The sequence below is a fragment of the Hyperolius riggenbachi genome, chromosome 9 (genome assembly GCF_040937935.1).
Source record: "Hyperolius riggenbachi isolate aHypRig1 chromosome 9, aHypRig1.pri, whole genome shotgun sequence".
Classification (NCBI taxonomy): domain Eukaryota; kingdom Metazoa; phylum Chordata; class Amphibia; order Anura; family Hyperoliidae; genus Hyperolius; species Hyperolius riggenbachi.
In genome coordinates, this window is record NC_090654.1 from 47,201,761 (window position 1) to 47,228,016 (window position 26,256).

Below are 26,256 nucleotides of genomic sequence, written 5' to 3' on the forward strand. Positions count from 1 at the left end.
TATTAAATACATTGCGTGCGAATCGCATGCACTCCACACGCAAGCGAATTCTGAGGGCTCTGCAGTGCAGAAAAATCCTGCACAGAAACACGCTCAGGAAAAATGACAAGTGGAAACAGTCCCATTCACTTGTATTGGCTATGCGAATCCGCATGCAGACAACGCATGCGGATTCGCGATAGTGGAAACGGGCCCTAAGGGCCCGTTCACACTGCACGCGTTTCCAGCCGCGTTTTGGAAATGCATGCAGGAGGCCAACTCGCACGACATCAGACAGTACATAGAGTGCACTGTCTGATGTTCACACTGCATGCGTTCCGGACTTGTGCGGTCCGGGAACGCATGCAGGACGCAGATTTTGTCAAAACGCGCGGCTGTCCCATTCACTTTTCAGTGATGGGATCAGCCACGCAACGCACACAAACGCGGATGGCGTGTGTTCGTACGCGTTGCGGTCCGCACGCATGGCCATCCGCATTTGTGATCTGAACGGGCCCTAAATATTCATTTATATATTATAACTTCCCAAAGTTCAGTTAATTTTCTTTGAAAGCTGCTGGTGCATTTTATTTATAACTGTTGTCATTCTGTTGTAAATGCTGCCAGCAGTTATTTCTGATCTGTTTTTCAGCCCGGACTCATCAGCTGAAGTCCTGCACAGCCAGAGAATGTTTACATAAATGTGTCAAGTAAAGAATGTGTACACAAGATAAGATTATAAGCAGTTCGGATGCGGGTTCTCCCTGCAGAAGAAAGAGTCAGCCCTGTGATGTAACCCTTTGAATGCTGTTTTACTAAACAAAAAACATTGTGTTAGTATATTGTATGCTGTAAATAATCTTTTAGAGCAAAGAAGAAATTCTGGGTTATATTCCGCTTTAAAGAGGAACTGTAGTGAAAGTAACATAATTAATAAAATTGCTTATTTTTACAATAGAATATTTAGTCAGTGTTTGTCCATAACTTACATTCTGAAATTCATCATTGGAGGCAACATCTTTAGTCCTGCCAGGTGATCTGTAGGGAATGTTCTTTACCGAGAGTTCTATGCACAAAGGGAGATACTGCTTGCTTGGCAATTGGAAAAAGCCATTATTTCCCACAATGCAATGAGGTTCACAGACAGCAAATTGTCAGGACTATGGTCATGACATCACCTTGTGGGAGAGGTTTCACCACAATATCAGCTATACAGACCCCCTGCTTCCCCCCTTCCCCCCCCCTCCCATGATGTATTTGAGAAAAGTTAAAGATTTCTCATGGGGGAGGATCAGCAACTGATTGTAATGAAGTTAAATCATTGGTTAAAGTTCCTCTTTAAATTCAAACACCTACTTTTGAAGTTTGTGACCAAAAAGAAAGCTTTTTCTGTCCCCTTGCAGATTTTGCACTGATATCCAAAGCAGTTACAGGGAACCTGAACTGAGTAAAATGATTTAAAATAAATGCATTTTGTACCTGCTAATAAATGTTACATACTTACATTGCCATCAGTTCCACTCAGAAGCTCACCATTTTCTTCTAACAATGATTGCTTCCAGTTCTGACTAGATTGTTAGTTATGTGATCGTGAATGCCAGACTAAACAGGTGGCTTTTCAGTTTTGATTTAAACGTGTCCAGGGTTGAAGCTATCTTAAGGTTGGCAAGGCATTCAACAAGGTAGAGGCAGCATGACAGAAAGCTCTGGCTCCAAAGCTTTTAAATTGAATTCTTGGGGTGGTCAACTTATACAGTATATTATTATTAGTTATTAGTTCTAATCACCAAGGTATGAAATACTCTCAGTCACCTAGGGATTAACATTGTACAAGGTCTTAACAAACAGTCAGCCATTTTGTGTGTTGCCAGCTATGTTGGAAATATTACTAATCGCGTGTCCAAATAATGCAATTTCTTATTTCCCTAGATCTGTGACCGGTTTTAGTGTGGCCCTGACTGTGAGTTTGGATGATACCAAGTTACTGTATCTATTCAGTGTAAATGATGATAAATGGCATTACTGTGAGGAGTTTTTTCCGGTATGTATTGCCTGAGACTCCAGTATAGTCAAAGTATTTGTGTCCTGGTGACAAATGGTGTTTGAATATGCAGCAGAATGACCTAGAGCGGGGGACTGTCACCATCTATCCCTCTTAATGGCAGAATCTTGGCAGTGATATTACACATTAATCTTCCCTAAGAAGCAGCTATTTATAACTCTATACGAATTGCATTCATGAGCAGTTTAGGTTAAAAAATTGCCATAAACCCATCTTTTACATTTACAGCACTAAATCTATCCTCTGCTTGAAGAGAAACTCCAATGTTTAAATGACAGGACACGAAGAAACTCCTCCCATGAATTTGTAAGTTATTCAGACTTTAGATATATACCGTAGATATATTGAGGAGGGCACTTCAGCTCATAAGCTAAACCCGAAAGCTGTGAGGGAACATTGCCGAATGCCAACTATCTCAGGAGAGTCACATGACAACCTGAGCAGCCACTATTAACACAGACGGGGAAGAGGTGGGACTTTCACCACGCAGTGCAGAATTTGATTGGTTAGTCTAGGGCAGGGGTCTGCAACCTTTAAGACATAAAGAGCCACTTGGACCCGTTTCCGAAAAGAGAAAAAAACTGGGAGCCGCAAAACCATTATAAAACAAATCTAACACTGCATATATATTGTTTCTTACCTTAATGCTATATACAGGAACAGATATGACCCCCATATGCACAAATCGTTAGCAGATATGACCCCCATATGCACAAATCGTTAGCAGAAATGACCCCCATATGAACAAATCGTTAGCAGATATGACCCCCATATGCACAAATCGTTAGCAGATATGACCCCCATATGCACAATCCTTCGCAGATATGACCCCCATATGCACAATCCTTCGCAGATATGACCCCCACCATATGCACAATCCTTCGCAGATATGACCCCCATATGCACAATCCTTCGCAGATATGACCCCAATATGCACAATCCTTCGCAGATATGACCCCCATTTGCACAATCCTTCGCAGATATGACCCCCCATATGCACAATCCTTCACAGATATGACCCCCATATGCACAATCCTTCAGAAGATATGACTCCCATATGCACAATCCTTTGCAGATATGACCCCCATATGCACAATCCTTCGCAGATATGACCCCCATATGCACAATCCTTCGCAGATATGACCCCCACATGCACAATCTTTCGCAGATATGACCGCCATATGCACAATCCTTCGCAGATATGACCCCCATTTGCACAATCCTTCGCAGATATGACCCCCCATATGCACAATCCTTCACAGATATGACCCCCATATGCACAATCCTTCAGAAGATCTGAAAAGAAAAACCCATTTACTCACCTCATCAGAAGACACGTTCTCCTCCTGTTACGACCTCCGGTCCCGACCTGGCGCGCAACTCCCACGATCCTCTTCCTACGTCATGTCCTGCGTCACGTCCTGTCTGATTAACACTGCAGAGCTACGGCAAAATGGCCGCCCGAAGCCCTGCACTGCACTGGTCCGGCGGCATCTCTGATAGGCTGCCGGCCAGCGACACCACAAGTCACGCGCGGGCCTCAGCCACCGGAGCCGCAGCCACCGGAACCGCCTAGGAGCCGCGGCGAAGGTGAAAAAGAGCCGCATGCGGCTCCGGAGCCGCGGGTTGCCGACCCCTGGTCTAGGGGTTCTCAAACCGGGTGTCGCTGCACCCCGGCGCGCCTTCGAGCACCTCCCAGGGCTGCCTTAGCATTCATGCCCATCCTTTGTGCATTGCTATCAGGTAATGCAACCGCACATTGATATACTGTAAAATGAAACTGCATTACCCGCCAGTTAACCTTTCATCCCGGCAGCTGTGGTTGAAGTTGGAGATCAGAGGAATCGGGGTGGAAAGACAGATCAGTGGATAGGTAAGGAAATGTTTCTTCAGCTAATGGGGGTAACTTACAATCTGGAATGGTTGCCAAGGTGATGCTGCATAATTAAAGGGGGTGTTACTAACTGCAGTCCCCGCGTGGGGAAATGTCTATGTGCTCTACAAGATTGACTTTTTATCCTAATGTTCATTCGGGGGGTGCTGCAAAATAGGGGGTCACTGAATATTTGGAGAGGGGTTGCTGACAGAAGGGGAGTCATTGACTACTTGAAGGGGGGATGCTGCCTATTATTCACCACTAGCCACTTCAAGGGGGACTAGCGGCCTAATAAGGGTCATAACGGCATTTCGGTAGGGGTCAAGGGCACCATTACCCCCAAAAGTTTGAGAACCACTGCGTTAGTCATTTTGGAAATTACGAGATGGACAGAGTAGGAGGTGGCCGGTGAATGAAATACAGATCTGATACAATTACTACTTACAAGCCTGGGTTGCTAATAGGTAGGTACAGTGTCAAGCATGTGGAGAATTCCATCTCTATGCGGGTAGGATACCTACTTCAGGATATGATGGGTCGTTTTCAAAAAACAAAAACCGGGGAATACTTTAAACAAGATGCATGCGACACTTTATTCATTGACCTGTAGAAGCAGTCATGTTCCCCTTCCCCTTCCAGCTGCCCACTATTTATCCAGGGGAAGGTGTGGAGATAGCATCTGTGGCTTCAGTAAACTCTTTAAAGCATTGAATACAACCCCCCCCCCCTCCCCCGCTGATGAAAGCCTTTTGCTAATGTGTGCAATATAATAATTACAAAAGCGCTGCGTAATATGTTGGCGCTTTATAAATACAATAAATAAATAAATAAAAATAAATAAATAAAAGTCCTTAACTGCCTGAAATTTCTTCGGGCCGGGCAGACCTCGGAAGTAGGTGGAATTAGGATAATAAAGGCCGCTGCAAAACTTTTAAATGTAAAAAGAAGAGTTTTTTTTTATAATGAGCCACATTGTTGGTATGTATATTTAATATGCTGTTGAGATGCCCTGGGTAATAAAAATGATGCTTGGTTCACTGTAACCTCCAGTTTGAGGTAAGATTGTTTATTATCCCACGTCCGTATTTGCATTATTGCATAACCTTTGAGGCTCCTTCTTCCACCTTGTATACTTGATGGACAGAGTAGTCACTAACAGATGTCTAGGCACTGGCTGATATTAAAATAAAAATCAGATCTATTTCATTATTATCATCACACACCAAAATCTTACAGATAAGCAATGGAAGGCGCCATAGTCAAGTTATGCCAACTTCCTATCTGATCTAGGAATAGGGGGTGCAGCTAGGCCAAGGGGAACCAATCAGTCTTTTGATGCCTCACCCACAGCAGGGGCCTCTTTGACTTGTGTGGCTTCCACTGCCTCCCTGTCACTCACACAGCCCTCAGATCAGTGGCACGTGAACAGAATAAAGAGTGTTGCAGTGACCACGGAGTACACTTCAGATGTGGAAGTGACATCACTTCCTGCATTTGAAGTGTGATGCATGGTGTGCGCTGCCCTCCTCTCTTCAGGTCGCTGCTTAGACACACCTATACTGGGGATAGCTATCTATACCGGGGAGGGGGGAACATACTTGGATACCTATACTGGGGGGGAGGGGTGATGGGAGAGGTGTGTGCACCTGTGGAAGGGCCACAAATGATGTGCTGCTTGGGGCCAAAAAGCCTTAGCAGCACTGCTGGGAATTCTAGGCCTATGTGCAACCCCTGGGATGAGGCCTCGGGCTTTTGTTGTTGTTGTTATGAAGAAAATAAGGCTAATCCCTCCTTCATGACACGCTAGATTGATATATAAGCCACTGACCGGTGCCGAGGTCCCAAATCCTCCTAAGAGCTTAAATTTGACAGCTTCTCTGATCAGCTGGTGATGTCAGCTATACAGACCGTTGTGCGCAGGTTGATGTGCCTGCGTTTCATGAACTATCATCAGTGGTATTATCAAGCTGAGGCCTCATGCATGGAGGTGTTTCTTCCTTAGCAACCAAATCTCAACTTTTATACCTTACAGTGGAGGTGTGAGAGTGACAGGATTATTCTCATTGGTTGATGTGGGTACTGCACATAGATGTATGCATTTAATGGTGTTTAATTAATGAGTGTCTTGTTTTAGGTGGTATAGTTAACATTATACCTGAATTAAAGAAGAGTTCCACAATATTTCATGGAATTGAATAAAAATAAAATTTGTAATTCATATCTTTTCAAATTTTGTGAACTGTCAGAAGTTGCAAAAGTATTTACCGTATTTTTCAGACTATAAGATGCACTTTTTCTCCCCCAAAAGTCCAAATAAAGGGAGTCCCCGACTTACAATCGCCCACCGCAACAAACCACCTACCTGCTGCGATGTCAGGGACTCCCGGTACTGTCTTCGGTGTCCTCCTGCACTCCCTCTGTGTAATGTAAGTAGCAGCGGCGGCCGCGTGTGTCTCTCACCTGATCCTGGGAGCCCACGGCGATCAGCGCCTTCTCCTCTCAGGTAGAGATGGGCCGAATGGTTCCAGGCGAACTTTAGGTGGTTCGCGTTCGCCGGCGAAGGCGAACTTTTGCGGAAGTTTGATTCGCCCCACAATGCTCTATTGAGCAGAACTTTGACCCTCTACTTCACAGTCAGCAGGCACATTGTCACCAATCAGACTACACTAACTCCTGGAGCCCAACCCCCCCTTTATAAAAGGCAAGGTTCTCCTGTCGTTTTACTCACTCGTCTGCCTACAGTAATTAGTAAACAAAAAGCCAGGATCCGCACCGTCTAAAACCAGGTATTTATTAAAGCTCTTTAAAACATCTCAAAGTAGTAAAAAGTGTGCCGGGTCACCATTGACACACGGCGTTTCGGATATACTCCTTCCTCAGAATGGTTCCAGTACACATTACCACATATACTCTAGCCTATCCAATATATATGGAGGCAGAGGACCTAATGGAAAACTGCAACCTGTCGAAAATAATTTGCATACATACATATTCATGTCTGCAGTGACCAATGGAAATTTGTAAACAATGCAGAGGTAACATATTAGAGACAACTGAATATAACTAGCATCTAGCTGATCGGGCCTCAGGAGGCCCCCATAAGTGAATCTACGCATCAAAGGCACTACCTTGGTTGTCCAAGACATGAGAAACACATCTAATGGACCCCTCCAGTCATTGTGCCAGATGCCGTAGCGGGGTCGGCTGATCCAAAGCCCTGCCGACTAACTCCGCATCATCTCCTCATTCAAGCACTCCTTCAGCCTCCCAGCCAATCAGCAAGTCACCACTGTATCGACCCCCTAGGCTAAGCCTATGGGAAAGTCGCCGCCAGCGTCCGCTCATAGGACTAGTCTTGTAGCCAATGGGTGTCGCGCCGACAGCGTCCGCATCCAAGACCACGTATAGCGTCATCACCAAGGCGGACAAATCGCCGCAATACGCCCATACGTATAGCTCTAAGCCAATCAGTGTGGCGCCGACCGCGTCCGCCTCAAAGACTAGATGACGCACCAAACTCCCCTCCTATCAAAGGAAGGCCTACAGCGTCCGCAAAAAACAGCTGTTCCCGGCGAATAGATATAACAAAATGGACAACTAGTGCCCCCTATATGTCATGCATAAAATATAACACTGTGAGCCTGCCTCCGGCACCACTCCAGCGTTCTACTTACAGTGGAATATTCAGTTATCTCACCCATGCGACCTCCTTCACGCCATTGTAACCACCTGCAAAATAAAAACACATAATATATAAACCAAACATATTAGCAACCAAATTTAACAGATGCAGTGTTCACAATAAATTGCTTAAATCATAATCCCTATTCAATCCTTTGGGCTCTAGTGTATCCAGTTTCTTAATCCAATAATTCTCTCGCTTCAATAATAATTTGTGTCTATCCCCTCCTCTCCTCTGTATCGGAACTCCCTCCAAAACCTGTACTCTAAGTTGTGACAAACTATGCTGGTGAGTTGTGAAATGTTCAGATACTGACAGATCCATGTTTTTTGTTCTAATATTAGACTTATGAGAGGCCATACGGTCTCTCAAAGCCTGGGTAGTTTTTCCAATGTAGCCCATCCCACAGGGGCACTTCAACATATAAACAACATATCTAGACTCACAGGTAAAAAAACCTTGTATTTTAAACTTCGTTCCCCTACTGGGATGGGTAAAGGTGTCACCCCTACAGATAAAACTGCAGAGGTGGCAACCTAAACATGGAAACGTCCCTTTACGCACCATTATTTGTTCTCTCTCTGGACCTATATCACTCTTAACTAAAATGTCCCGCAATGAAGGTGCCCGTTTATATGACATAAGGGGATAATTGGAAAATTCTCGAACATGAGGTAATCCCTCTCTCAGCATTGGCCAAAATCTATTAACTATCTTTGCTATCTCATCTGAAAGAACATTATAAGTAGTTACACATGACACTCTCTCACTATAGTCAGTCTTAGTACTCCTTTGTCCAGTTCTCCAATTTTTGCCAGTTTGCATCTTAATATCACCTTCCAAACAAGTAATTGGATATCCCCTGGCCAAAAATTTGTACTTCATCTCTTCCAAACGAGATGCTTTTAATACAGGGTCATTAACAATACGTTCAATTCTTTTATATTGCCCCTTAGGAATATTAATTTTTACATGGGGAACATGAAAGCTGGAAAAGTGGAGGACTGAATTCCTATCCGTTGGTTTGGTGTACAGGTCTGTAATCAAATGATCTTCCTGTCTAATCACCCAAGTGTCTAAAAAACTGACTCTATCATGGCTACTCTCAATTGTCAGTCTAATAGCTGGACAAGATACATGTAGTTGATCTTTAAAGGCCTCAAGGCTCGAACGTGGCCCCGCCCACAAGCAAAAAATATCATCAATATAACGGCGCCACAACAGGGCATGCTTACAATTAAGCAGCTAAGTAAGAATATGGCAATAACTATCCGTGCAGCTGATAAAGGCGGAGCAGTTGTTATACAAAATACCAGTTCATACAAAAAAGAGATTCTTTCCCAGTTGAGCGATGAAAATGTTTACTTAAGAGTAACCATTGATCCTACGAATGAAATCAGGAGTAAGATTGGACAGTTGTTGAATCGAGCTGAAGAGAATATGCTAATTGATGGAGAATTGAAGAGATTCCTAACGAAAGAACATCCAAGGATCCCGATAATTTATACATTGCCGAAGATACACAAGAGACTCCAAGATCCCCCCGGTCGCCCGATAGTGTCCGGTGTGGACTCGATTTTTTCTAACATAGCCATTTTTTGGGATAAAATCCTTAACCCTATAGTGCTTACTCTGGACTCTTACTTAAGAGACACTCAGCATTTTTTACATTCTATCTCCAACATACAGGGTCTTGATGATGAAGTGTTGTTAGTGACTATGGATGTGAACAGTTTATATACTTCCATACCTCACGATGTGGGCCTAGAAGCCATTGAACACTATTTACTAATTAGCACAGATTTTGATAAGTAACAAAGATCTTTTTTGATGGCGTTGTTAGATCTGCTATTGAGAAACAATTATTTCCTCTTTGGGGATTCCTTCTATGTGCAGCAGAGGGGTACGGCGATGGGCTCGAACGTGGCCCCGTCCTATGCTAACTTATTTATGGGTTTGTATGAGGATGCTTTTGTTTATTCCAGTTTTCTTTTTTGTAAGCATGCCCTGTTGTCGCGCCGTTATATTGATGATATTTTTTGCTTGTGGGCGGGGCCACGTTCGAGCCTTGAGGCCTTTAAAGATCAACTACATGTATCTTGTCCAGCTATTAGACTGACAATTGAGAGTAGCCATGATAGAGTCAGTTTTTTAGACACTTGGGTGATTAGACAGGAAGATCATTTGATTACAGACCTGTACACCAAACCAACGGATAGGAATTCAGTCCTCCACTTTTCCAGCTTTCATGTTCCCCATGTAAAAATTAATATTCCTAAGGGGCAATATAAAAGAATTGAACGTATTGTTAATGACCCTGTATTAAAAGCATGTCGTTTGGAAGAGATGAAGTACAAATTTTTGGCCAGGGGATATCCAATTACTTGTTTGGAAGGTGATATTAAGATGCAAACTGGCAAAAATTGGAGAACTGGACAAAGGAGTACTAAGACTGACTATAGTGAGAGAGTGTCATGTGTAACTACTTATAATGTTCTTTCAGATGAGATAGCAAAGATAGTTAATAGATTTTGGCCAATGCTGAGAGAGGGATTACCTCATGTTCGAGAATTTTCCAATTATCCCCTTATGTCATATAAACGGGCACCTTCATTGCGGGACATTTTAGTTAAGAGTGATATAGGTCCAGAGAGAGAACAAATAATGGTGCGTAAAGGGACGTTTCCATGTTTAGGTTGCCACCTCTGCAGTTTTATCTGTAGGGGTGACACCTTTACCCATCCCAGTAGGGGAACGAAGTTTAAAATACAAGGTTTTTTTACCTGTGAGTCTAGATATGTTGTTTATATGTTGAAGTGCCCCTGTGGGATGGGCTACATTGGAAAAACTACCCAGGCTTTGAGAGACCGTATGGCCTCTCATAAGTCTAATATTAGAACAAAAAACATGGATCTGTCAGTATCTGAACATTTCACAACTCACCAGCATAGTTTGTCACAACTTAGAGTACAGGTTTTGGAGGGAGTTCCGATACAGAGGAGAGGAGGGGATAGACACAAATTATTATTGAAGCGAGAGAATTATTGGATTAAGAAACTGGATACACTAGAGCCCAAAGGATTGAATAGGGATTATGATTTAAGCAATTTATTGTGAACACTGCATCTGTTAAATTTGGTTGCTAATATGTTTGGTTTATATATTATGTGTTTTTATTTTGCAGGTGGTTACAATGGCGTGAAGGAGGTCGCATGGGTGAGATAACTGAATATTCCACTGTAAGTAGAACGCTGGAGTGGTGCCGGAGGCAGGCTCACAGTGTTATATTTTATGCATGACATATAGGGGGCACTAGTTGTCCATTTTGTTATATCTATTCGCCGGGAACAGCTGTTTTTTGCGGACGCTGTAGGCCTTCCTTTGATAGGAGTTTGGTGCGTCATCTAGTCTTTGAGGCGGACGCGGTCGGCGCCACACTGATTGGCTTAGAGCTATACGTATGGGCATATTGCGGCGATTTGTCCGCCTTGGTGATGACGCTATACGTGGTCTAGGATGCGGACGCTGTCGGCGCGACACCCATTGGCTACAAGACTAGTCCTATGAGCGGACGCTGGCGGCGACTTTCCCATAGGCTTAGCCTAGGGGGTCGACACAGTGGTGACTTGCTGATTGGCTGGGAGGCTGAAGGAGTGCCTGAATGAGGAGATGATGCGGAGTTAGTCGGCAAGGCTTTGGATCAGCCGACCCCGCTACGGCATCTGGCACAATGACTGGAGGGGTCCATTAGATGTGTTTCTCATGTCTTGGACAACCAAGGTAGTGCCTTTGATGCGTAGATTCACTTATGGGGGCCTCCTGAGGCCCGATCAGCTAGATGCTAGTTATATTCAGTTGTCTCTAATATGTTACCTCTGCATTGTTTACAAATTTCCATTGGTCACTGCAGACATGAATATGTATGTATGCAAATTATTTTCGACAGGTTGCAGTTTTCCATTAGGTCCTCTGCCTCCATATATATTGGATAGGCTAGAGTATATGTGGTAATGTGTACTGGAACCATTCTGAGGAAGGAGTATATCCGAAACGCCGTGTGTCAATGGTGACCCGGCACACTTTTTACTACTTTGAGATGTTTTAAAGAGCTTTAATAAATACCTGGTTTTAGACGGTGCGGATCCTGGCTTTTTGATTTTGATACCCCTGTGACTCCAGGGTAGATCACAGCACGTCATCATTTCCATTGGTGCGGATGCAACTATAGTGTTTACAGTAATTAGTTAAGGGACAGCTGCTGACAGACTCTGCTAGGGAGAGTTTAGTTAGGATCTTGTAGATTTGTTCCTAGCTGATTGTTATTCCCTATCCTCCCTCCTCTCTCACTCCCTCCTCCCTCACTCCCTCCCTCTTCCCGGAGGGAGGAGGGTCTCATCTTCCAGGGAATTGTAGTATTTCAAAAGCCAGCTTACATTCCGTGGCTGGGAATTGAACCGAGGCTGGGCTGGGAATTGAACGCAGGTCTCAGTGTGCGGTAGGTTACTCATTTAACTACTATACCACCAGGGGTCTAGTCCTGAGAAAAGAAGTGAGTGGACTCACTTGGAGAACTCCTGCGTGCCAAAAAATGGGCGTGGTCAAGCACACCATGGGCGTGGTCATGGGTGGGGCCAAATATACATGACCCTTTTCGGGGTTGCCTCTAGTCATTTTGTCATAGGCGAGAAATCCTGTGGAGCCATTCCCCCCCCCCGTGATTGCCCCCCAGCCCCATTCCCCCCACCCCCAAAACCCCTAAAAATAATCATAATGCAGCAGCGTTTCACCAGAAAATCAGAAAATACACTTATTGCGGCATGGGTTCACCAGAAAATAGTTGTAATGCAGCAGAGCGTTTCACCATAAAATATACTTATTGCGGCATGCACTCACACACACCACACAGTATACACACACACACTATACACACACACACCACACACACTATACACACACACACACACACACACACACACACACACACACTATACACACACGCGCACACACACTATACATACACAGGGTCGGACTGGGACACTAAGGGCCCACCAAGGAAGTTTCAGCCTGGGCCCCCCCCCCCCGATCCCACTCCCCCCCCCCCCCCATTTTGAGCTCACATACACATGTACTCTAGAAATTTTGCATGAGTTTATGGTAGGGAAAAGATCGTGAGCACTTCTGAGGACAGTCTCCAGTAGGGATATGTCCACACCGCAGCGAAAGTAAATGGGTGTCACCACGCACTGGAACATCGGCGTGGTCACGATGAGTCATAGGCAGACTTAAAAAAAAAAAAAACACAACATAAGTAGCGGTGTTATTCACAGAGATTAGGTCCGACCAGATACATTTTAGATAAAATATTCAAGTAGTTACATGCCTCATGATAATTCATCAAGTAGTCAAATCGCAGCAGATTTTCCGACAAAATGCAATCAGGTTGGCGGCAGATACCCCCACAACATGCAATCAGGTTGGTGGCAGATACCCCCACAAAATGCAATCAGGTTGGCGGCAGATACCCCCACAACATGCAATCAGGTTGGCTGCAGATACCCCCACAAAATGCAATCAGGTTGGCGGCAGATACCCCCACAAAATGCAATCAGATTGGCGGCAGATACCCCCCAAAATGCAATCAGGTTGGTGGCAGATACCCCCCCCCCCCCCCAAAAGTGGGCAACAGTGACCAGAAAATCGTAATGTGGGCAGCAGACACCTGAAAATCGCAATGTGGGCAGCAGTGACCAGAAAATCGTAATGTGGGCAGCAGACACCTGAAAATCGTAATGTGGGCAGCAGACACCAGAAAATCGTAATGTGGGCAGCAGACACCAGAAAATCGTAATGTGGGCAGCAGACACCAGAAAATCGTAATGTGGGCAGCAGTCACCAGAAAATCATAATGTGGGCAGCAGACACCTGAAAATCGTAATGTGGGCAGCAGACACCTGAAAATCGTAATGTGTGCAGCAGACACCTGAAAATCACAATGTGTGCAGCAGACACCTGAAAATCACAATGTGTGCAGCAGACACCTGAAAATCACAATGTGTGCAGCAGACACCAGAAAATCACAATGTGTGCAGCAGACACCAGAAAATCACAATGTGTGCAGCAGACACCAGAAAATCGCAATGTGGGCAGCAGACACCTGAAAATCGTAACGTGGGCAGCAGTTACCAGAAAATCACAATGTGGGCAGCAGACACCTGAAAATCGCAATGTGGGCAGCAGGCACCAGAAAATCGCAATGTGGGCAGCAGTGACCAGAAAATCGTAATGTGGGCAGCAGACACTTGAAAATCGTAATGTGGGCAGCAGACACCAGAAAATCGTAATGTGGGCAGCAGTCACCAGAAAATCGTAATGTGGGCAGCAGACACCTGAAAATCGTAATGTGGGCAGCAGACACCTGAAAATCGTAATGTGTGCAGCAGACACCTGAAGATCACAATGTGTGCAGCAGACACCTGAAAATCACAATGTGTGCAGCAGACACCAGAAAATCACAATGTGTGCAGCAGACACCAGAAAATCGCAATGTGGGCAGCAGACACCTGAAAATCGTAACGTGGGCAGCAGTTACCAGAAAATCACACTGTGGGCAGCAGACACCTGAAAATCGCAATGTGGGCAGCAGGCACCAGAAAATCGCAATGTGGGCAGCAGTCACCAGAAAATCGCAATGTGGGCAGCAGTGACCAGAAAATCGTAATGTGGGCAGCAGACACCTGAAAATCGCAATGTGGGCAGTAGACACCTGAAAATCGTAATGTGGGCAGCAGGTTGGCAGCGGGCAAAGATCGGCGGGGTGGGGCGGAAGCCACCCCCCTCCCTCACCTAGGGGCCCCCCCTCCAGAATTGCAGCCAGCGGCAGCACCGGGGAAGAATTACTTACCAGCATGATGGAGATCCGTAGCTCTGCGTGCCGCTGGCTGGTCTCTGTCTCCTGAACTGACTGTCCAATCACGCTCTCGCAGTACTTCCTGCGAGAGCGTGATTGGACAGTCAGTTCAGGAGACAGAGACCAGCCAGGCAGCCAGCGGCACGCAGAGCTACGGATCTCTCCGTCATGCCGTTAAGTGATTCTTCCCCGGTGCTGCCGCTGGCTGCAATTCTGGAGGGGGGGGGGGGAGCGCGGAAGGGGGGCCCCTAGGTGAGGGAGGGGGGGGAGGCTTCCGCCCCTCCCCGCCGATCTGTGCACAATGTCCCCCCTTCCTGCGCTTAACCCCTCTCCTTTTTAGCACTGGGGCCCCCAGGAGGCGGGGCGGCCGGGGCCCACCGATGGGACCATCGGTGGTTCGGTGGGCCTGTCCGAGGCTGTACATACACACACACTATACACATGCGCACACTACACACACACTATACACACGCACACACTATACAAACACACACACACTATACATACACATACACACACACACACACACACTATTTATTATTTATTTATTTATTGTATTTATAAAGCGCTAACATATTACGCAGCACTATACACACGTACACACACAGTACACACTATATACACACTATACACACGCACAGTACACACACACTATACACACACACACTACACACACACACACACACACACAGTGCAGTTTCTAGGCTAAAATGCACCCAGGGCGAGGGTGTAAAAATTGCGCCCCCCCCCCCCTAGGTTAGATAGGTAGGTGCCTCTCAGTATAGGTTAGATTAGGTAGGTGCCCCCTAGTATAGGCTAGATTAGACAGGTGCCCCCCAGAATAGGTTAGATTAGGTAGCTGCCCCCCAGTATAGGTTAGATAAGGTAGCTGCCCCCCCAGTATAGGTTAGATAAGGTAGCTGCCCCCCCAGTATAGGTTAGGTAGGTGCCCCCCAGTATAGGTTAGATAGGTAGCTGCCCCCCAGTATAGGTTAGATTAGGTAGCTGCCCCCCAGTATAGGTTAGATTAGGTAGCTGCCCCCCCAGTGTTGGTTATATTAGGTAGCTGCCCCCCAGTGTAGGTTAGATAGGTAGCTGCCCCCCAGTGTAGGTTAGATAGGTAGCTGCCCCCCAGCGTAGGTTAGATTAGGTAGGTGCCCCCCAGTGTAGGTTAGATAGGTAGCTGCCCCCCAGCGTAGGTTAGATTAGGTAGCTGCCCCCAGTATAGGTTAGATAGGTAGCTGCCCCCCAGCGTAGGTTAGATTAGGTAGCTGCCCCCAGTATAGGTTAGATAGGTAGCTGCCCCCCAGTGTAGGTTAGATTAGGTAGGTGCCCCCCAGTGTAGGTTAGATAGGTAGGTGCCCCCCAGCGTAGGTTAGATTAGCAGCTGCCCCCCAGCGTAGGTTAGATTAGGTAGGTGCCCCCAGAATAGGTTAGATAGGTAGCTGCCCCCCAGTATAGGTTAGATTAGGTAGCTGCCCCCCAGTGTAGGTTAGATAGGTAGCTGCCCCCCCAGTGTTGGTTATATTAGGTAGCTGCCCCCCAGTGTAGGTTAGATAGGTAGCTGCCCCCCAGTGTAGGTTAGATAGGTAGCTGCCCCCCAGCGTAGGTTAGATTAGGTAGGTGCCCCCCAGTGTAGGTTAGATAGGTAGCTGCCCCCCAGCGTAGGTTAGATTAGGTAGCTGCCCCCAGTATAGGTTAGATAGGTAGCTGCCCCCCAGCGTAGGTTAGATTAGGTAGCTGCCCCCAGTATAGGTTAGATAGGTAGCTGCCCCCCAGTGTAGGTTAGATTAGGTAGGTGCCCCCCAGTGTAGGTTAGATAGGTAGGTGCCCCCCAGCGTAGGTTAGATTAGGTAGGTGCCCCCAGAATAGGTTAGATAGGTAGATGCCCCCAATAATGGAGGGGGGAGCCGCAGGGAGGGCAGCCCGACCTCTCCCTCCCTCTCCTCTCCCGGGCGCCCTCCGTGCTCCCCCCTCAGATGCAGAGTTCGTGAGCAGCAGGGAAGCGCTGTTTACAACTCACCGGCTGCCTGGCTCCAAGCGCTGCTCTCTCGCCGCTGGTCTCCCCTCTCTGTATACATACTGATACACGCTGCTTCCGGCTACAGGAAGCAGCGTGTATCAGTACGTATACAGAGAGAGAGAGAGAGAGGAGACCAGCGGCGAGAGAGCAGCGCTTGGAGCCAGGCAGCCGGTGAGTTGTAAACAGCGCTTCCCTGCTGCTCACGAACTCTGCATCTGAGGGGGGAGCACGGAGGGCGCCCGGGAGAGGAGAGGGAGGGAGAGGTCGGGCTGCCCTCCCCGCGGCTCCGGCTCCCCCCTCCATTATAGCGCCCCCCTCCCAACAGCGCCCCGGGCGGCGGCACGCTCCGCACGGGGCAAGAAACGGGGCTACACACACACACACACACACACACACACACACACACACACACACACACACACACACACACACACACACACACACACACACACACACACACACACACACACACACACACACACACACACACACACACACACACACACACACACACACACACACACACACACACACACACCTCTACCTATGTCCTCCCCTTCACCACCATCTCTACTAATTCCTGCTTTCGCTACATTATAGTGTGTCTGAGCCCTTATGCAGAGAAATAATGAGGAGAGAAAAGTTGAAAGAGAGGGAAGAAGATGTTTGCCTCACCAGGATTGCACTTTTATTAAGCTTTCCTGTATGACAAGAAGACACAGCCAGCCAGCACTAGGGGAAGAGGGAAACAAAAGGTGAATGAAGGAGGCTGGTGCACACCAAGAGTGCTTCTGAGCGCTTTTCAAATCGACAGTGATTTGAAAAGAGCTGGGCTATTGTTACCCTATGACGGTGTTCCCACAGCAGCGTTGGGATTTTTTCTAATTTTTTGGAGCGATTCTTTCAAAAATCGCTTCACAAAGTCGCATTCGCAAACTGTTAGCGATTGCTATTGCGATTTTGTCGTGCACTAGCCCAGAGAGAGGCGGAGTGGAGAAACTTAGAATAGCCTGAGATGGAGCAGAGAGCTTATCTGTATTACAGTCCTACATTACACAGAGACTACTTACCTGTAATAGGATTCCTGTCCCTGGCGGTCTCTCACACAAGTCAGAAAGCAGCCCTCCTGGAGTGTAGGGACTGTCAACATTTTTCCACTTGTTTAACACCTTATCTGCACAGGCAGTCATTTTAACAATGGTGAGAGACCAGACAGATGTTTTCCCACAGACCCTCCAGGCAAGCTCTGCATTATGTTGTGTATATTTACCAGCTTGCCTGCCCTCTAATTGCACTTTTATCTGCTAGCTCAGTGTTTGACATTGCCTTACAACAACAAACCTGAATACACCAGGCACTGGACCAGCCCTAAATCACTGAATGAAAGGCGACCTGGGGGGCAGTCCATGCCTGGCTGCTACACTAAGTCTCTCTAAATCCACGGAGTTACCAGTAGCAGAGAGAGAGAGAGAGAGAGAGAGGAACTGACTTAATCAGTCAGGACTCAGAAGCTGATGCTGTACTCCAATGGATCCCTGACTGAGTGAGCTGGAACTGAGTGAGCTGAGACCAGTGCCTTCTCTCACTGACTCATTCATTACTGCGGTTCTTTGAATCATTGAGCTGAAGGAACTGAATTAATCAGCTATGAGTGGAGTCAGGCGCTGCTTTTAGCTGCTGTTGTAATCTGACCCCTGAGTGAGCTGAGAGGCATTTCTTATCTCACTACTCAGTGCAACTGTCGCCCTAGGCAAAAATTTATAGCTGCCTAATGGCTGAGACGGCTGTGTTAGCAGTGATCTAAATGGTCTGCCGAGGAAGTTTGAGCTCTGCCGTAGTGTATCCCCCAAAAATAGATGTAATCTGACAGCATTTCACCAAAAAGACACATAATCTGGTAGAAGTTCCTCCAAAGTACAGATAATATGGAAGTGGTTCCCCCAAAATAGACAATGTGGCAGCAGCAGTTCCACCAACATACACATAATTTGGAAGCAGTTCCCCAAAAAACCTGGCAGCGGATCACCCAAAATACACGTAACACCCAAAGGACATATAATCTGGAAGTAGTGGTCCCCCAAACATACACAATCTGGCAGCAGTTCCCCAAAATACACGTAATCTGGCAGCAGCCGTTCCCCTAACATACACATAATCTGGCAGCTGTTCCCCAAAATACATAACAGCGGTTCCACAAAAATGCAGATAATCTGACAGCGGTTCCCCCAAAATAGGTACCCCCAGGTAGCCAGGTCTATAGGTGTCCCCAGTATAAGTAGCCATGAGTATAGTAGTCCCCAATATATGTAGCCAGAGGTATAGTTGCCTAGTATATGTAGCCAGGAATATATGTGCCCAGTATATGTAGCCAGTGGGATATGTCCCCAGTATATGTAGTCAGGGGTATATGTGCCCAGTATATATAGCCAGGGGTATATGTGCCCAGTATATATAGCCAGGGGTATATGTGCCCAGTATATGTAGTCAGGGGTATATGTGCCCAGTATATATAGCCAGGGGTATATGTGCCCAGTATATATAGGCAGGGGTATATGTGCCCAGTATATATAGCCAGTGGGATATGTGCCCAGTATATATAGGCAGAGGTATATGTGCCCAGTATATGTAGCCAGTGGGATATGTGCCCAGTATATGTAGGCAGGGGTATATGTGCCCAGTATATGTAGGCAGGGGTATATATGCCCAGTATATGTCGCCAGGGGTATATATGCCCAGTATATGTAGCCAGGGGTATATATGCCCAGTATATGTAGCCAGGGGTATATATGCCCAGTATATGTAGGCAGGGGTATATGTGCCCAGTATATGTCGCCAGGGGTATATATGCCCAATATATGTAGCCAGGGGTATATATGCCCAGTATATGTAGCCAGGGGTATATATGCCCAGTATATGTAGGCAGGGATATATATGCCCAGTATATGTAGCCAGGGGTATATATACCCAGTATATGTAGGCAGGGGTATATGTGCCCAGTATATGTAGGCAGGGGTATATGTGCCCAGTATATGTAGGCAGCGGATTATGTGCCCAGGTAGCCAGGTGTGCCCCCAGCAGGAGGGGAGCAGCGCAGAGAAGGAGAGCTATGGGGACAGCGGGGATGGCAGACATCTCCTCCCCCCATCCCTCACCTTCGTGCTCCCCTTCCTGCCTCTCCCCTCCAGTGTTTTGAAGTGTCGGGCCCGGCGGCGAAAGTGGGCGGAGACTTACCGCGTTCCAGTCGCATGGGACGCTCCACTCTGTGTGCGACTAGTCTGGTCTTCTAGCCGCACACAGAGCGGAGCGTCCCATGCGACTGGAACGCGGAAAGTCTCCGCCCGCTTTCGCCGCCGGGCCCGACACTTCAAAACATTGGAGGGGAGAGACAGGAAGGGGAGCACGAAGGTGAGGGATGGGGGGGGGGAGATGTCCGCCCATCCCCGCTGTCCCCATAGCTCTCCTTCTCTGCTCTGCTCCCCTCCACACAAGCCAGGGTGAACGGCGTTCACGCTGAAGAAAAAGTGGGTGGACGCCGTTCACCCGCGTCCACGCAGGACTCGACCCCTGTATACCACCAACAACACTACATGCTGAAGCCAGCCTAGCATGTACCATTATGATCAATCCAAGAGAAAAATTAGCTTGCTTAATCCACGGAATTGTACTATATCAAAAGCCAGTTTACATACCGTGGCTGGGAATTGAACCCAGGCTGGGCTGGGAATTGAACCCAGGTCTCAGTGTGCGGTAGGTAACTCATTTAACCACTATACCACCAACAACACTACATGCTGAAGCCAGCCTAGCATGTATCATTATGATCAATCCAAGAGAAAAATTAGCTTGCTTAATCCACGGAATTGTACTATATCAAAAGCCAGTTTACATACCGTGGCTGGGAATTGAACCCAGGCTGGGCTGGGAATTGAACCCAGGTCTCAGTGTGCGGTAGGTAACTGTAATGATCTGCGGGCGATTTCCAGTCAGCGCACACCACGTGCGCTGAAGCAAAGGAAATCGCCACAGTCACAGAAGTAAAGTACCCAGTATAGATTTGTAGAGGAGAATTCCAACCAGCAGATGGAGCTGTGGAGTACAGAGGGATAAGTCCTCTGTACCGCCACAGATGCTAGATTGAAATTGTACGATTGAGCAAGACTGGACAACAGAGGAGAATTCCAACCAGCAGATGGAGCTGTGGAGCACAGAGGAACAAGTCCTCTGCTCAGCCACAGATGCCAGACTGAAACTACACGATCGAGCAAGACTAGGCAACAAAGTAGCAACTCCAATCTAGTTGCCACCCCGCGACGGCAGACGCATCACATCAGAGCAGACCAGAGTGAGAAAGCATAACGCAAGAGAGGTGTAACGAATGGTGTCAGCATACAGAGAATATCTGATTATTGGTGATCTGCAGTATCACCAACAATACAGATGCTATACCTGATTATATGGTGATCTGCAGAATCACCAATAATACACGTATAGCTTGACACAGGACACCTAATGTAGTGTAAATGTTTGGTGCAACAGTAAGATAAGTGATCTCCCGAGGAGCGGGAGATACAGACACCACTGCAGCCGAGAATTCCCTGAAGATCCGGGAATTGGACTGCACTGCAGCCAGTGGACACCTGAGGAGCAGGTGGCCTCTGACTATGTCGAAACTAACCTCTTTAAGAGGAAGAGATGGAGACTGTACTGCCGCCAGGGATTCCCTGATGGATTTGGGATCAGACCGTACTGCAGCCAAGGATTCCCTGATGGGCTGGGCATCAGACTGTACTGCAGCCAGTGGACTCCTATGGGTTAGAGCCCTCTGACTGGACTGCAGGAGGTCTTACTGTGGAGCAGGTAGCCCTTACAGTAAATGGACACCTAGAGGGTTGGTGTCATAGGGAGTACAGTGAGGCTGCTCACCCAAGGGACGAGTGACAGCCAGAAGGGTCATACAGGCCGAGTCGGCAACACACGAGCAGATAAGGTACATAAACAGAAGACTGATACGGCATCCGGGTTCAGGCAAGTATGGCAAAGGGTAGACAGATAGGCAAGGTACCGAATCAGTAGGCAGGAGAGTGGTCAGCCAAGCCAGGGATCATAACAACAAACCATATAGCACAATCCTAGTATGAGGTGTGAGGTCCTTGGTCTCAACACCCGGGAACTAGTCTAAATAATAACAGTAGTAACACAGTTCCTAATCTTAGGTGAGAGGTCCATGGTCTCAACACCCTGGAACTAGTCTAGATAATAACAGTAGTAACACAGCTCCTAAACTTAGGTGTGAGGTCCTTGGTCTCAACACCCGGGAATTAGTCTAGATAATAACAGTACAATAATACAATAGAGGTAAAGCGGAATCTGGCTAAGTGTGAATTCCCAGCTCCAGCTGGTTCTAACACACTGTAAGATCTGACTGAGGTCTGAGTGTTTACATGTAAGTATTCGCAACGACAGACAACCTGCAACTGAGAAGCAAGTTCTATATATACTTGCAGCTCTCCACAGCGCCGCCCCAGCCACTCAGCCAATTTGGAGTCCAGTTGGGATCAGCTGATCGGCCTGATCAGCTGATTCCCCTTCTGCTGGCATAAAGGTCCTGTCGCCTGGCGCGCGCACGTGTAGCTCTCCATCTGTGTGCACTAGAAGGACCAGGCGAACCAGTGACATGTTGCTGCGCGGAAAACGCAGCCGACTTGCACGCGGAGACAGCCGCCCTGCCGCTTGCCCGCGCGGCGGTGTCTCCGCTATTCATTACAAGAGGCGATCGCTATCAGCAACACAAGACAGAACATGAACTGAGTAAGGAAGACACAGCAAATAACCACAATCTGAACGCCAAGGAAAATAACAAATGAACTAGCTAAACGCGGTCCCCGCACGATATGCGCAACAGAGACAAGCACGTTAACGGTACGGCCACCGCACGTTAAGCGCAACAGTGGCAAAACGTACCAACCCTGACTAACAAGTGAACATGGAGAACAAAGACAAACAAATAACGCGAACACTTGCTAATCGGTTGCCTCACACCAGACAACAGCAAGCGTTTGTTCTAGACAAGACAGACTGAAGGAGTAGCCAGTATCAACTGCAGCTAAGGTTATACTCCAAGAGTCAGACAAGGGAGATCCACCACCTCTACCGCTAGGGCGAATGCAATCTAGGAGCAAGACCGAACGATTCACTGTCAGCCACCGCAGGTGACAGTACAATTGCAAGGACAGGACAAGACAAAACAGGAATAAACAGTACAAGTAATAGAGAACCTGACTGCAATAAAGGGAGTGCAAAGTGCACTCCCCAAGAATTAACTACACTAGAATATTCGCAACAAGATACAAAAGAGGCAGAGGCTCCAAGGTAATCTCACCAAACAGAAACCATGTCGAGCAAGGAATTCTGGGAGGAAGTGACATTTATACTGGAAACCTTCAAAGGAAGCAGACAAGCAGCTTGCAAGATAAGTAGATGCAAATCAGTCAGCCTTGCAAACTGACAGAAAGGCCTTTTTTCCCTGGACTGAACCATGCAAGCTGCATAGGAAACCAAATTGTCCAGGGAATCAAGGCCAGCAGAGCGGATTCTGACAGTAACTCATTTAACCACTATACCACCAACAACACCACATGCTGAAGCCAGCCTAGCATGTACCATTATGATCAATCCAAGAGAAAAATTAGCTTGCTTAATCCACGGAATTGTATATCAAAAGCCAATTTACATACCGTGGCTGGGAATTGAACCAAGGTCTCAGTGTGTGGTAGGTAACTCATTTAACCACTATACCACCAACAACACTACATGCTGAAACTTCTTGGAGCAGACTTACCTCCTCCCTCCAAAAGACACACATACACCCCCATAAAATCATTCAACAGCAACTGCATGCACAGTCTTTGTGGTACACAGTCTGTGTGGCACAATTGGTTAGTGCTTTTGGCTATTAACTGAAAGGTTGGTGGTTCAAGCCCACCCAGGCATGGCCTTGCCTTTTGTGTTCAACAGTTGTCCGAAGAGAACCCCAGATAGCCAGGTAGATTCATCTCTCTCTCTCTCTCTCTCTCTCTCTCTCTCTCTCTCTCTCTCTCTAGTAGGGATGGTCACCGCTTTCTGCGGAATTGTATTTTCCGCGTTTTTAGGCGGAAATTGGTCATTCTGTTCCATTTGGTCGGACCGGAATTGCTTTTTCAATCTGGCGGAATTCCAAAATTGCCTGTGAAATTCTGCCGGTATCCATTGATGGTTTTAAGCTGAAAATTCACTTGGCATCAAGAGAGAGAGAGATCATTATTCTCTTGGGTATATCACAATGGTACATGCTAGGCTGGCTTCAACATGTAGTGTTGTTGGTGGTATAGTGGTTAAATGAGTTACCTACTGCACACTGAGACCTGGGTTCAATTCCCTGCCCAGCCTGGGTTCAATTTCCAGCCACGGTATGTAAGCTGGCTTTTGATATAGTACAATTCCGTGGATTAAGGAAGCTAATTTTTCTATTGGATTGATCATAATGGTACATGCTAGGCTGGCTTCAGCATGTAGTGTTGATGGTGGTATAGTGGTTAAATGAGTTACCTACCGCACACTGAGACCTGGGTTAAATTCCCAGCCCAGTCTGGGTTCAATTCCCAGCCATGGTATGTAAGTTGGCTTTTGATATAGTACAATTTGGTGGATTAAGCAAGCTAATTTTTCTCTTGTATTGATCATAATGGTACATGCTAGGCTGGCTTCAGCATGTAGTGTTGTTGGTGGTATAGTGGTTAAATGAGTTACCTACCACACACTGAGACCTGGGTTCAATTCAATTCAGGGTTCCGTCTCGTGCGCTCCTGCGACTGAGTAAGGAGGCGGAACGGGGGAGCGCGGATGTGCTAACACGCACCCGGGAGCCAGATGGATGGGCATTGGACATCCACATGTATAAGATATGTGTGAACTACCTCTGAAGGCGTAAGTGAGATTGTTTATTGCGTACAGAGGCATTATCAACAGTATTACGCTATATGCGGTTTCTCTCTTTTATGTTTTTATGGAGCAAATTTTAACAGTGAGAATAAAGGAAAGACCTTGTGAGAGGCCTTTTGTAAGCTACTAAGGATCGTACTTTTGATTGGCTATAACACAAAGCGCAGTTTCCACCTGTGATAAGAGAGGTGGGCTACATCTGGTGAGCAGTGTGGCTTGCAATACGCTGGAGTGGCACGTTTGATGAGTGTTAACACAGAGGCACGGTGTTTGCAGCTCCTGAATTGTTCTACTGTTTGAACTATATTACCCTATGTGGAGTTCCTCTCTTTTTCTTCAGAAATAACTGGATTTGGCTAAAATGCTGTGCCCAAGACCCACCTGAGAATTGAGGTGGTCATAATCTGGTGAGCATTTAGTGAGAGGGGCAAGGGAGACAGATTGATTAATCACCTGGGGAGCACAAGTCACTGGTGGCCTTTTGGGAGCTGGAATAGCTCAATATACAGACTGAACAATATTGCCCTATGTGGAGTTTGTTTTTTATTACAGGACTGGAGAGCGCAGCAATACAACTGAAATATACCATCCTATCACTGGACTTTTTTGCAGCGATCCCATTGACTGTATATACAAAGTGGTAATCATTGTATGACCTGTGGCGCAGTGTTTTAAGATTTGATAAGCTCAGTGACCCTTGACCTACATACAGGTGAATCCAATTATGAGAAAGAGTATTTAAGGGTGTCAATTGCAAGTTTCCCTCCTCTTTTAAGTTTCTCTGAAGAGTAGCAACACAGGGGTCTCAAAACAACTCTCAAATGACCTGAAGATAAAGATTGTTCACCATCATGGCTTAGGGGAAGGATACAGAAAGCTGTCTCAGAGATTTCAGCTGTCTGTTTCCACAGTTAGCAACATACTGAGGAAATGGAAGACCACAGGCTCAGTTCAAGTTATAAGGCTTGAAGTGGCAGACCAAGAAAAATCTTGGATAAACCGAAACGACGAATGGTGAGAACAGTCAGAGTCAACCCACAGACCAGCACCAAAGATCTACAACATCATCTTGCTGCAGATGGAGTCACTGTGCATCGTTTAACCATCGTTTCGGCACACTTTACATAAGGAGATGCTATATGCGAGAGTGATGCAGAGGAAACCTTTTCTCCGCCCACAGCAGAAATAGAGCCGTTTGAGGTATGCTAAAGCACATTTGGACAAGCCAGCTTCATTTTGGAAAAAGGTGCTGTGGACTGATGAAGCTAAGATTGAGTTATTTGGGCATAACAAGGGGTGTTGCATGGAGGAAAAATAACACGGCATTCCAAGAAAAACACCTGCTACCTACAGTAAAATATGGTGGTGGTTCCATCATGCTGCAGGGCTGTGTGGCCAGTGCAGGGACTGGGAATCTTGTCAAAGTTGAGGAAAACATGGATTCACTCAGTATCACCAGATTCTGGAGACCAATGACCAGGAATTAGTGACAAAGCTGAAGCTGCCCCAGGGCTGGATCTTTCAACAAGACAACAACCCTAAACACTGCTCAAAATCCACTAAGGCATTGCAGAGGAACAAGTACAATCTTTTGGAATGGCCATCTCAGTCCCCAGACCTGAAAATAATTGAAATTCTGTGGTTTGAGTTAAAGAGAGCTGCCCATGCTCGGAAGCTATCAAACTTGAATGAATTAGAGATGTTTTGTAAAGAGGAATGGTCCAAAATACCTTTAACCAGAATCCAGACT

General features: G+C 46.7%; 1 protein-coding gene across 4 annotated transcripts in view; it reads right to left on the minus strand.

The window, feature by feature from the left end:
- Positions 1-26,256, minus strand: part of LOC137531579 (rab GDP dissociation inhibitor beta-like) — an 87,848-nt gene that overhangs the window by 40,715 nt on the left and 20,877 nt on the right. The window contains exons 1-2 of one of the 4 annotated variants that reach the window (XM_068251524.1): positions 5,746-5,901; positions 969-1,045 (exon numbers count right to left, since the gene is read on the minus strand). The exons of 1 other annotated variant lie outside the window; for it this stretch is intronic. Coding sequence is in view for 1 of the 3 variants with exons in the window: in XM_068251521.1 (XP_068107622.1) it covers positions 7,592-7,618 (27 nt within the window). In the remaining 2 variants the exon portion in view is untranslated. Of the gene's footprint in view, positions 1-968; positions 1,046-5,745; positions 5,902-7,591; positions 7,646-26,256 lie in introns of those variants that run through there. 2 more of the 4 variants (XM_068251521.1, XM_068251523.1) reach the window with 2 other exon arrangements.